At 57.9% G+C, this 12329-nt stretch overlaps 2 protein-coding genes across 16 annotated transcripts; both read right to left on the reverse strand.

Annotated features, from left to right (window-relative positions):
• Positions 1 to 281: 281 nt before the first annotated feature.
• On the reverse strand, positions 282 to 1794 carry AURKAIP1 (aurora kinase A interacting protein 1). Its single transcript, XM_082686231.1, has 4 exons — positions 1635 to 1794; positions 1321 to 1409; positions 603 to 1048; positions 282 to 448 (listed from the first exon to the last, which is right to left on the reverse strand). Exons 2-4 carry the CDS (start codon positions 1370 to 1372, stop codon positions 347 to 349), a joined length of 600 nt encoding a protein of 199 aa, XP_082542357.1. The 5' UTR covers positions 1373 to 1409; positions 1635 to 1794; the 3' UTR covers positions 282 to 346.
• A 784-nt stretch (positions 1795 to 2578) lies between these two features.
• Positions 2579 to 11183, reverse strand: CCNL2 (cyclin L2). 15 transcript variants are annotated; one of them, XR_014299585.1, is made up of 12 exons: positions 10810 to 11155; positions 10457 to 10531; positions 10217 to 10326; positions 9474 to 9594; positions 8212 to 8276; positions 7512 to 7636; positions 5606 to 5705; positions 5308 to 5412; positions 5080 to 5221; positions 3925 to 4033; positions 3748 to 3840; positions 2579 to 3595 (listed from the first exon to the last, which is right to left on the reverse strand). XR_014299585.1 is itself a non-coding variant. In XM_082686220.1 (11 exons), exons 1-11 carry the CDS (start codon positions 11101 to 11103, stop codon positions 3241 to 3243), a joined length of 1569 nt encoding a protein of 522 aa, XP_082542346.1. In that variant the 5' UTR covers positions 11104 to 11183; the 3' UTR covers positions 2579 to 3240. The 15 variants fall into 15 exon arrangements, 10 of the variants coding, with proteins under 10 accessions (XP_082542346.1, XP_082542342.1, XP_082542349.1 ...); XR_014299586.1 differs by having other exon boundaries at positions 3925 to 4036; XR_014299587.1 differs by having other exon boundaries at positions 7426 to 7636.
• Between the last annotated feature and the right edge of the window lie 1146 nt (positions 11184 to 12329).

Genomic DNA, 12329 nt, shown 5'->3' on the forward strand with positions numbered 1-12329 from the left:
AGCACTGGCCTTTGGTACTTCTGCCCCCAGCGTGTTAAGAGTCTGCCTCCCGCAGTAGAATACAAGTGCGTAGAAAGCAGGACTGGGCCTTTGTCTGCAGCTAAATAGGGAGACTGTCACTCCTGCTCCTTGGCACCAGGACAAGGGCCCTCTTGGGGAAGAGACCCCAATCTGCACCCTGGGACTCTTGTGCCTCCGAGAAAACCAGAGGCTGGCACCAGCATCAATCCCAAGATCGCTCCCAATAGGCAGCAGAGGGACCAGGTCCCCCAGGGAACAGCTAAGTTCCTGAACATTTATTAGTGGGTCATCAGCAGCAACAAGGTGGGACAGAGCAGCACCAGACTCATTTGCTCTTCAGGTAGATCTTGGGGGTCTGCCAGCCTGCAGGGGCCTCCTTCAGGCCCGCCTTCAGCCAGATGCGCCTCAGGTCTCTCTCGAACTTGATCTGCAAGGGAGGGACCAGCGCTGGGTCTGAGGCAGGGTCAGGCGGGCTCCTCCGCCTCGCCCACCCTAGGCTGAGAGGCCGCACCCCACACTGACCTGCTTCCGCTCCGCCGCCTCGCCCACCCTGGGCTGAGAGACCCGCACCCCACACTGACCTGCTTCCGTTTCAGGCGTCCTTCCCGCACCTTCCGCCGCAGGAACCGGGTCCTCTTGACCAGCTTGCGGTACTTGTGATGATTCATCTTCCGCCTGCGAATCTTCAGCACGTTCTTGCACTGCATCCCGGGGGCCTCGGAGACCTCCTCCATCCCCTGCTCGGCCCCTTCCCCCACTGGGCTGGGTGGACACTCATAGAGCAGGGATGGAGCCACCGGCCCTGGGGCCCTGGCCGCTAGTGTGGGCAGGAGGTAGTGCGCGGTCAGCCAGCTCTCCAGAGGACTGACAGACATCTTCCTGGGGACCAGCATCTCCTCAAGCTCCAGCCGGAGCCCCTTGCTGGGGACGGAGGCAACTCCACTTGGCGCTGGGGGCTGGGTGCTGTAGCAAGGCCTGCAGGCGCGCCCGCCTGGCACCCCCGACACAGGCCAGGGCCCACCGCAACCTGCAGGAAGCAAGACCGCACAGGCAGCAGCCACGCAAGGAGGCTCGAGCGCGGCCAGTCCTGCCTCGGGGACTGGGCAGCAGAGCCGTGTCCCCGCCGGAATTCAGGCTGATGTTCTCAGGCCCGGACTTTCCCTTTGTGCTCCTTGGACGTTCGCGAGGAGTTTGCGCGGCCAGGCCGCTGCCTCCAGCCGGTGAGGCCCGGCCAGCAGCGGGCCGCTGGGACTCACCCCACAGCCTGCCCGGCAGCCTTGCCCCCACGGGGCCTCTTACCTGCCCGAGGAGCAGCCCTCAGCAGCCGAGAAGTCAGGCGCACCAGGAGCATGGTCCGTGGGTGGTGGCGGCCCCGGTGGTCCGCGTGGCTAGAACACAGGCGCGCGGGGGTCACGCGGGAGTGGCCGGGGTCGCGTGCAGCAGCCCCGGGAGCCCAGGACTCCCGCAGCCCATCCCCCTCGTCCCCCTCGTCCCACCCCGGCAGGCCGCAGGGGGCGGTTCCCGTCGGGCCCCAGCCTCCCCCGGCCGCCGTGCCCCCGCAGCCGCGGCCCCGCCGACCCTCCCCAGACCTGAACCCGGGGCCTGAAACTGACCGCTCCGCCGCCCAGTGCAGGCACTTCCGGCCCGTCCCCAAACCGGCCCCCGGTCCCGCGTGCGGCCGCCCGGCGCGACCCACTCCCGGCGCCCCCTGGCGCCCTCCCGGTGTCCGACAGCGTGTCGGCGCTGGGGCCGCCGGCCCGGGAAAGCAGCCGTTTCCGGCCGGAGGAGCGGCCCGCCCCGCCCACAGCCCTAGGCTCGGCCTCTCCCGCGAGGCGGCCAGAGAACTACAATTCCCACAATCCTAAGGGGTACCCCGTGCGCCTGCGCGGCCCGACCTCGCCGTGCGTCCCGAACGGCCAGTGGCCAGTCGCCCAGAGCGAGCGGAAGTGGCGTTGGCGCCCGCGGCGGAAGTAGAGGGGCAACGAAGCGGCCGGGGCCGGTGTCGCACCGGGCCAGGGGAGGAGTCCCTCCGGAGGCGCCGGTGGTGCGCGGAGAACACGGGCCGTGCGGAGGCCGACGAGCCCCGTCCTGTGCCGTGGGGGTGGGGCGTGCAGACCCGGAAACCGCAGGCAGTCCGCCCTCGGTCTGAGTTTGCGGGGACAGTGGACGCTTCTGTCCCGGGCCTTTCGGGAGCTGCCGCCCTGGCTCCGAAGTAGAGGTCTGCTAAGGCGGCCAAGAGCGCCCTGGACGGCAGGTGCTGGGCCGCGCTGACCCGCCCCCCCCCCCAGCCCTCCAGCACCCACCCAGGGGCGCCCCCGCCCCCCAGCCGCCCTGGCCTCTCCCAGCCCTCCCTCCCTGCCCCCGAGGAAGCAGCCTGGGTCCCAGCTCAGGCTCAGAGCAAGCCTTCCACGAAGAGCAGCCGCACAGCTCGGTGCGGACCCCAACACGTTAATACGAAAGATCAGAGGCCGCGGTGCAGACCGGCCACTACGACGGGGGCTGCAGGCCGTGCACAGAACAAGCAGGACAACAAACCGCACTCTGGAACGTCCAAATGTCCTGAGTAGAGAGAATTGTTTATTTAACCACGTAAAATGCATATATAGGAAACTTCTCTATTTGGGAGCTGGTGGCCTGCACTCAGCATCGCACAGATAAAAATAGACGACTTTCAACACAGATCTAAATACCTTCACATTTTAAAAATCAGAATTCTCTACACAAGTTTTAAGCTAACAATTCAAGTTCTGAGTTCTCATGTATAGCTTTAACTTGTAGTAAACACATGTTTATTTACAGGGTGAATGGAGAATAAGGGGCGTTTAAGGCCATTTTCTCACTGTGAAACACTGCAAAATATGTACATAAGTACAACCTAATATAGGCAAAGGTTCTAAAAGTCATTTTCTTGGTTTAACGTAATTGAGTATTGGTATGGGAGTGAAGACACAGCCTGTCGTTAGCACCAAGCCACACCATCAGGATGTACACATCTGCTTCCACAGGGCTGCTGCTGAGGTGGGCCCTGTGCTGGCGTGACGAGGGCGCGCTGTGCCCAGGCCGGCCTAAAGGGCACCTCGCCGGCCTCTTGATTCCATCTCCAAATTCAACACAAGGTCCGGAGCCAACATCCACTTCCAAAGAGCTGCACCACAGGGCCGGTCATGCCACAGTGCGCACACCAAGGGTCAAAGGGCAGCGCTCTGGGAGCCCATTGCCTCACCTCCGATGCCTGCTGTGCCCAGGGTGATCCCGCTCGTAGCGATGGCTCGTTCGCTCGTAAGACCGGGAACGCTCCCTGCGCTGATCTCTGTAGTAATGACTTTTCTTCTTATACTTCCCGGAATTATCTGCCCGCTCCCGGGAGCGGCTTCGAGAGCGAGAGGAGCTCCGACTCCGGGACTTGTGTGGCTTCTGGGTGGGATACTTGCAGTCCTTAGACTTCCGGTAGCTCCTTACCTTGGAGCCTTTGTAGGGAGCGCCTCTGTGCGCCTGTCTTGGTGGGGAGTCACTTCTGCTCCGTGAACGGCTCTGCGACTTGGACCCGCCAGACGTGGAGCCACTGTCACTTTTTCTGTGAGGAAGGACAGCACCAAACAGGTGGCCACTCACTCCAACCACCCCGGAGTCAGGAGTGACTTTCCCGTGAGGGGCAGCCACCCTGGGGAAAACATCCCTTGTCAGGGGCAGGCGCCCCCACCCCCGCAACCCCTGAGTAGCACGTACCTCCTCTTAGGAGAAGCAGATCGTGATGGGGACCTTGAGTAGCTCTGCTCTCGACTCCCGCTCCGACTTCGGCTCCCTCGCCCCTTTGGCAAGCTACAAACAAATGATGGGAGCAGTTACAGGCTTCAAGTCTCTCCAGCCAACCCCAAAGGCCTACTGGGGTGCGTGGGTACTCACCCATTCACTGGGCTGTCAGCCTTGACTTTCTTCACACCCTCCATTTTCCTTTTGGCGTTCTTCACAGAGAGTGGGGAAGGCTTGTTTCCTTTACTTTCTTTGGGGGATTCTGCTAGAATCAAATACAAGTTAAAACCTAACCACCAAGAAAATGTTCTGATAGAAAACACATTAGCGGGGCACCTGGGTGGCTCAGTGGGTTAAAGCCGCTGCCTTCGGCTCAGGTCATGATCCCAGGGTTCTGGGATCGAGCCCCACATCGGGCTCTCTGCTCAGGGGGAACCTGCTTCCTCCTCTCTCTCTCTGCCTGCCTCTCTGCCTACTTGTGATCTCTGTCTATCAAATAAATAAATAAAATCTTTAAAAAAAAAAAAAAGAAAGAAAGAAAGCACATTAGCAGAACGAGGTAATACTAGGTCTATGGGACTTATGGAGACTCCCTGTTCCCAGCCTGGGACTCAGAAGCTAAATATGCCCCCAAAAGACAATGAAAAAGCCACCTGTCTCACTTTCCCTCAGCAACTGGAGATGTACATCATGCTTAACTCTAATATGACCCGAAGACACAATCTACCACCCCGGATTTATAAAATTTTCATCAGAAGACAAGTTCATCAGGTGGGCTGGGTTTAAAAAAAAAAAAAGGCATTTTGGAAAGCCCGTCCACATCCCTTGTTAATGAAAATGTTAAAACAAGGGGAGCCTGGCCGGCTCACCGGGTGGAGCATGCGATTCTTGATTTCTCAGGGTTTTAAGTTTGAGCTCCACACTGGTAGTAGAGATTACTTAAAAATAAAATCTTGGGGCACCTGGGTAGCTCAGATGGTTAAGCATCTACCTTCAGCTAGGGTCATGATCTCAGGGGTCCTGGTATCAAGCCCCACATTGGGCTCCCTGCTCAGTGGGTAGTCTGCTTCTCCCCCTCACGCGTATACACACACACACATCCTCTCTTTCTCAAATGAATAAATAAAATCTTAAAGAAACCTTTAAAAAAGAAACAAAAAGAGAAAAACAATATAAAAACGATCCAAACTCCTTTAGGAGGACTCCTCTCACTTCAAAAATCAACTGATGATGTCTACTGGGGACCCTGGTGTCTGCAGACTGCTCAGGCCAGCAGCAGACATGAGGCCCACACCCCGTCGCACTCACCCAGCTTGGGGGCAGGTGAGAATCCCGAAGTGCTGTCCAGAACCCGGGGGCCGGCAGGCAGCAGGCCCTTGGCTTGGGCCTTGGCCTCCTCCATGGCGCGTCTTCTCTTTTCAACCTCACTTTCCAGGTGTGTCAGATCCACCTACGGAGTCAAAATCCGAAACAATTCAGAGCCGGCTGCTACTAACGAAATACAAATGGGTATGTTACCCGAAAACAACACAGAACCTTTTTCCGAGTGTAAAGCTGCAGGATTTTCAGGCAGATCTCTTGAATTTCTTCTTCAGTTGCTCCAAACAGAAGGAACCAGTGGGGACGGTTGGGCAGCGGGATCTGTGAACACAAACACCTTGTGAGCATTGTCCTGTGCGGCCGAGAAGACGGCAAGAAAAATACACCTGCAGGTCACCAAGAGAGAGGCTTTTCTTGGCATACGTGAGCATAATCTGAAAAACACTATGCAGAAGTTGCTTGGAGGCTGGAGAAAGCAGCAGACCAGGACCCCCTGCGGGAGCACAACACTGACCTCCAGCGTCCGGGCAGCAAGATAAATGCAGGCACAGGCGATGCTCTCGGGCTGGAACCTCACGAAGACATCTGTGCGGAGGCTGTCATTCATGTAGTTCCTGAAAACCAAATGCAGGAGGACTGCAACGGCCCGGGCACCCCCAGAATACCCGTGTGCGTCACCTAGATACAATCACTACTCTACGCGGTCTACTCCTAGGCTTAGAGCTACACAGTCCTGTGAGGCTCAGGATTCCTGGAGAGACATTCTAGCTGCTTTTTGTGACTATAGGACAGGAAAACAGGGAAATTACTGGGGGAAAAAAAAAAAAACTAAAAAGCTGGCTGAATGTCAGACAACACATGTTGCTATGAAAGAGAACCGACTTTAACTTTACTTTTCCCTCAACTTCTGGCTGTTCTCGTGCAAAGCACAATGCCTCAGAGAGAAAATGTCTACTGTAGTGGCTGAAATGTACTTGATGAAAGAAATCTAAATGCTCAAAATCCATAGTGCAGAGAAACATGCAAACTCAAATGAATGAGCTGAGCAGGCAGCCTGCGAGGGCTCTTCTGTGACAAGCCGTCCTCTTGCATCCCTTTTCCTTGAAGAGGCGCTCGGGGCCTGGCCCTTCTCCTTCCATGCGGGAGTCCACTTGGAAAGGGAAAACACCCCTGGGCGCATGGGAACATCAGGCAGAGGAAGGCTCAATGCCCAAAGGGAAGTCCTCTTCTCAGGCTTATCAAAGAACCGTTTCCAAATTGTCCCATTTCAATAACGAGTCTTAAAATGAACATTCATAAAATCAGACAAAAGCAACAAAACACGAGAAGTTTCATCATAATCAATACATTAAAAAAACATTATGGTACTTTAGAAAATATAAAAATACAAAACATTTACATTTTTTAAGTATAAGGGTTTTAAAATTGACTACATTGTCAACATTTTCCTTTAGATATTATTTGTCTAGGATTTAATAGCCCCAAATCAGGATCTCATATTAATTTCATCAATATTACAAAAACAACAATTAATTCCATGAGAAAACAGTCGAACAAATGATACATTTGCTGCTCCTAACATACCCCACTACTGCAACCATTAGCATCAGGCCACACCCACAGGGTAGCCAAGTCCCACTGTATGATCTGACTCCATCCACCCCCACCCCCCCCCCGCCCTGGTAACTCTGCCCTAAGCCCTGGAGAAGGTGACACCCAAACCCACTCAGACTTCTCAGTGATATATTCGACATATGCCAACTCGTGGCACCTGGCTCTGGAAGCTCTTGCTCCAGGCATCAAGAGATAATCAAGGAAAAGACCTACACAACGGCACCAAGGCCGTAGGTCTCAGATCACGGCAAAGTGAACAGTTGAAACACTTCATAAACAGAAGCATCAGTAACTTCTTTGGCTCTAATAAAATTTTCAGTACTCAAGTACTGATAACATTAACTTTTAAATCCTAAAAACAAAACAAAGTCCTTGATATGTGTATTTAAACTTACTGCTTATCTAAGTTACAATATGAAGTGTCCATGAAATAATTTAAAGATGCACACCTTTTACTAGAATGTGTCAACACGTAGCTGTTGAGAAGAGCAACTTTAGGACTTCCAGGAATAATGACATGATCCCATACTGAAGATAAAACTTAGCCAGGATATGTCATTCAGTCTGAATTCCCATCAGCCAATTCTTGTAGCTTTCCATAGCATTTTTTTTTTTTTTTTTTTTTTTAGAGAAAGGTACTGCATCTTTATTGCACAGGTACAGCAGTTTTAAAGGGACAAAATTCAAGTCAAGACAGTTAACTCTAATCAATACAATTACCAAAGCACGACAGAGGATTAACAAGAAGCACAACCGTCAGAGAACCACAGCAGCAGTCGGCCAGCACTATACTATCGTGCGCATACCACCATCTAGAGCCAGCCTTCGGTGGAGAGCCTGCACGGGATTGGCTGAGGACGGCCGCTGTCCCTGCACCAAAGCGCTTGGACAGTAGAGGAGAAGTCTTAGTCACTTACCCTCAGAGGCTACCCTTCGATTGAAAGAGTACAGAAAAGAAAAGTCAAAATGGGTTCTCTATTAGATATGGCATAGCACCAGACAATTCAGGCAGCAAAAATATGACCCTTACAGACTTAACTCCGTGGAAGAAAATTCACAAACACCCAGCACTATTACTTCAGGCTTCATTTCTAAAATATGCATTGTTAAAACCAGTCCCCAGATAAACTTTATCCTGACCCTTTCTCCCATGGGATCCTCTTTAACAAGAGGCAGTTAGAAGCAACTTCCAAGGAGACACAAGACCACTACATGGACACTGGCACCTGCGGGAAAGATCCCAGTGTGCCAAGTCAACAGCCCTCAAAGGGAAGCCCAGTGAAAGCTCTCCTGGAAGGCTGGGGGGTGGGGGGCACCTTACCGTCAGACTAGTGCCTGATATTTTGGGAGGCTGGTTAGAATTTACACAGCAGGAACACTGGGCACTCAGACAACTCCAGCCCACAACCGAGTCATGGGACCGACTACCCACTGCCCAAGTGCCTCAAATCAACATATTCCTGCACTGCCCTTGAGGGTCTCATAAAACAAGGAAGGTCAACTCACCATGAGGTCTGGACCAGGTGCTGGTTACGCTCACACTCTAACACCTGAAGGTACATAACGATTATCTGGAAGATACAGGTCAGGCAGTTATTACCAAGAACCTTGAGAACCCAAAACCCAGATCTTGAGAGCGTCCATGCAGTAAATATGAGCCGCAGGCTAGATCCCCAGTGGGGGTGGTGGCTCCTGGTCATTCGCCCCGTGCACAGCTCAGCTGGACAGGAGATTTTGCTGACAGACCCTGCTACCTTCCTCCGAACCCAGGGCACCCACAGCAAAGGCGGCTGGACTTTTCATGGCCGTCCCAAGGCTGATTCTCACTCTCATCTTCAACATAGTCTCCACCACTGAGATCAGCTTGTCCTAATCATCTCTGTACCCTAGTCACCACCTTACACAAAACATGTTATGGAAGTACTTCCGGCAAATAAAAAAAAGCTTTAAGTCTACAGTAACTTATCAAGAACTTAAATTACTGCCAGAAAGTCAAACAAGAGAGAGACAAAAGTTAGGAAGAAATCCAGCAATAAAAAGGGAATAAAAGCAAAAGTGCAAATTCCAATCCTTTTTTTCCTCTTCTTTCTTTTTTTTTAAAGAGATTATAGGGCACCTGGGTGGCTCAGTGGGTTAAAGCCTCTGCCTTCGGCTCAGGTCATGATCTCAGAGCTCCACATCGGGCTCTCTGCTGGGCGGGGATTCTGCTTCCCCCTCCCCCTGCCTGTCTCTGTGTCTGTTTGTGATCTCCGTCTGTCAAATAAATAAATAAAATCTTAAAGAAAAAAAAAAAAAAGAGATTTATGTGTCGCGTAGGAGGGTCCCACGGCATGGACAGCAGCCATGCTCCTCAACTGTCACGTGCTGCAAAGCTGCTTCAGTGTATTTCCAAATAAAGGGTTCAGAAGCCTTCCCACTCCCCCAAAAAAGAAAATACGGCTACCGCTAAAGCAACTTTAGAAAACGAAGTGCTGAGAAAGAAAAACATAAACGGACAGATTCCACTTTTACAAATTCACCACTATTTTTTCTGAAAGCACAAACTTAAAAGACACCATTTCCAAACCCTGGAAAACACACAGTTCAAGTTAACAGGGCGCTCCAAGACCACTAACGACCCAGAAGCCGGCTTCAGACTTTGGACACACAGCGGGCACCCACGCCAGGAGCACATTCACTGCTCTTCAGAGCTGTCAATCTGGGTGAGAGCAGGGCGGCCGGGGGCTCCGGGGCGGCCGGGGGCTCCGGGCGGCCGGGCGCGTCCTCACCTTGTGAGGGTGCTTCACGTGGACGCAGAAGCCCAGCTCCTTGAGAACTCGTCTCTCTGCCTTTATAATCTGATTCTTCAAGTTAACGTAATCCTGATCCAACAGCAGCGGCACGGGTTTCCTACGCAGACAGAGCACACGGCCGTCAGTGCGATCCGACAACGCCGGTCCAATGCCGGCTCCCGCCACGCGCTGCAACCCTCGGCGGGCTGCGCCGGACACATGCAGCTGTAACGAAACCGGACAAAGGCCCGCGCCGACGGGTCGGGGCGCACCGGCACGGCGCCGGCTGGCCGCTCTCGGCTGAGCGCGTCTCCCCGCACGAGACCCGCGGGCACCACCCCGGCTCACGACCCACGCGCACGCGCTCCGAGCGGAAGGTTCCAGCAGCCCGAGGCGCTCCTCCCCGAAGGCCGTCCAGGCAGCGGCTGGGCAGCAGGGGCAGCTGGGCCGGAGTCGCTGCCGGCTGCGGCGACTGCGACGTGGCCCGCTAGCGCCTGGTGTCCCGAAGCCGGGGCGCGGCTCCGCGTCCTCCGCGCCCGCGCCCGTCCTCGCGGCGAAGCACCGGCCGGCCCCAAACGGTGCAGGTCGGCGGCAGGCCCGGGCGGGCGGGACGCGCCGGGACGACACCGCAGGCCCGGCCCGCCCTCTCCGCTGCGGCCCCCACCCGGGCTCCGCTCCGAAGCGTCTGCCGGCGCAGCCGCCACGGCGGGGCCCGGACGCCGGGCGCGACGGACACTCACTTCTTCTCCCGCAGATGCCGCAGGCGGTGGAACACGTTGATGACGTCCCGGATCCGCCGCGGGGCCTCCTCGATCTTGGAGGCCAGGTGCACGCACGCCATGGACACGTGCTGGAACGCAAGCACCGCGGCGCGTGGGTCCTCGGCCGAGCGCCGACGGCCCCAGCCCGGTGCGCGGTGCGCGGCGCGGGGACCCCCCCGCCGGGCCGTCGCTCCCGCGGGAGGCCGAGGAGGCCCTTACCTCCATGGAGTGCTTCACGAAGGACTTGGTGTAGAAAAACCGCTGGAACAGCACCTGCCCGGTGGCCATCGCCACCTGCACGAGAGCAGCGCCGCCGTCACTGCCCGGAGCGCGACCCAGGGCCTCGCGGGGAAGCCGCTCCTCCGGCGACGGACACAGAGCCGGACGCCAGGACGGGCGGCGGGCCCTCACAGGGTCTTCGCGCCCCGCCTCGCCCCCAGGGACAGCCGCGGCGAAGCCCGGGGCCGGGGGCGGCGCTGGCCCGGACCCCGCCGCCAACAAAGGGCCCGGTCGCCTCCCCCGGCGCCGGCGCGGCGGTTCCCTCGACCCGAGGCTCGCGGCCGCGCCCTCACCTGCGGCAGGCGGAGCAGGATGCCGGCCGCCTGGATGAGCTCGCAGCCCACCACGCGGAGGTCGGTCTCCGTGTCGGTGTCGAGGCCACTCGACATGGACGGCGTGAAGCGGAGCTTGTCGTCAGGCAGGAGGCAGTTCTCCAAGGTGATGAGCACCCCGGAGTACAGCCGGTCCCCGATCAGCATCCCCTGCGACCCGGGGGCTGCGCTCCCCGAGCCCGGAGTGCAGGCCGCTGCGGCGGGGGCCGCCGGGCCCGGAGCCCCGGCAGCGATCGTCGCCGCCGCCGCCGCCATTTTGTGCCGCCGACTCCCCTTCGGGCTCCTTCCCGGCAGGGCGGCTCCTCGCGACGCACTACGGCCGCGACCGCCCCGCCCCCCCGCGTGTCATTGGTTCGCTCTGCGGGCGGCCCGGCGCCGCCTTGCCGCGATTGGCTGGGCGACCTACCCGTCAGCGTCGCGGCTGACGTCGACGCCGTAGCTCAGAGCGGGCGGGGGCGGGCTCGTTACCCAGAGGGCCCCGCGGCGCCCGGATGGTCCCGAGGGCCACAGCCCGACCCGGAAGCACTCCCGCGGGTGCCGGCCCCGGGCGCCCTAAGAGCCTGGCCTCCCCGGTGCGGCCGTACTCTTAGCACGGAGACGCGGCCGCTCGCGGAGCCCTCGCCCCGCAGCCCCGGCCTGCCCTGAGGGGGCCCGCGCACGGTGGGGTCCGGATCCGCGAGGGCGCGCGCGGGTGCTGGCGGAGGTCGCAGGCGTTCCCGGGGGTGGCTACGAGCGCCGGTGAGTCGTCGCCAGCCCGCGTCAACGACGTGCCGGTCGCCTGCGTCCGCCCGCGGCTGCGGGCGTGGCCACTCGTCTCCGGGCCTCACTGAGCCCGCGCTTCGGGCGGGTGCTCGCGCGGGGCTCCTGAAGTTCTTGCCTTGAGAACCGAGTCCGCAGGGGAAGAGGAGGAGGAGCTGCATGTGGGGTTTCGGCAAAGCCTGGGGAAGGCAGCGGTGGCTCCGGGGACGGAGGGGCGGGGAGGGGAAGCCCTCGCGATCCCTCAGCAGTTCACCAGGAAGGCTCGGGGGTTCCTCGCGGAACCCACGGCCGTGCTGCCCTCGCATCCGTACCGGAGCCCGAGCCGCGGATTCCTCCGCTGCCGCCGTGCGCTGAGCCCCAGCTTTGACCAGGACTAGCGCAGGAACCCGCGTGCGGGTCGGGGGAGAGCCTGGGCGAGGGGCGGCCGGGGGTGGGCTAGGCTGGAGAGGAGATTCCGGGTAGGAGCCTGGGCGGGGCAGGTCCGGACACTTGGAGAGGTTCCTGACGGCGCTCCGCTCCTATGACCGGTTTCACCCCCGGTGAAATCTGCCCTTAGTTCATAGAGGGCAAACCAAGACCCGGCCTCGCTTCCTCCCCAGGGGCTACACAGTGTCCCATCTCCCTCCCCCAGGCTCTCCAATCCAGATGTCCCGCTCTGCGCGTTGAACAGCACCCGGTTCAGGAAAGGAGGAACACTCGCTTGTCAGCCAGCAGCTTACTTC

The sequence above is a fragment of the Mustela nivalis genome (assembly GCF_964662115.1).
Source record: "Mustela nivalis genome assembly, chromosome: 10".
NCBI lineage: Eukaryota > Metazoa > Chordata > Mammalia > Carnivora > Mustelidae > Mustela > Mustela nivalis.

Excerpts from the sequence above, each read along its gene's own strand:
- AURKAIP1 (XM_082686231.1), bottom strand. The coding sequence starts at position 1,372 with ATGCTCCTGGTGCGCCTGACTTCTCGGCTGCTGAGGGCTGCTCCTCGG. Across the intron at positions 1,049-1,320 it reads GAGGGCTGCTCCTCGGGCAG|GTTGCGGTGGGCCCTGGCCT; the intron begins GTAAGAGGCCCC and ends TGCTTCCTGCAG. Across the intron at positions 449-602 it reads GACGCCTGAAACGGAAGCAG|ATCAAGTTCGAGAGAGACCT; the intron begins GTCAGTGTGGGG and ends CCTCCCTTGCAG.
- CCNL2 (XM_082686216.1), bottom strand. The coding sequence starts at position 11,103 with ATGGCGGCGGCGGCGGCGACGATCGCTGCCGGGGCTCCGGGCCCGGCG. Across the intron at positions 10,532-10,809 it reads TCCTGCTCCGCCTGCCGCAG|GTGGCGATGGCCACCGGGCA; the intron begins GTGAGGGCGCGG and ends GCTCTCGTGCAG. Across the intron at positions 9,595-10,216 it reads CGGCATCTGCGGGAGAAGAA|GAAACCCGTGCCGCTGCTGT; the intron begins GTGAGTGTCCGT and ends CTGTCTGCGTAG.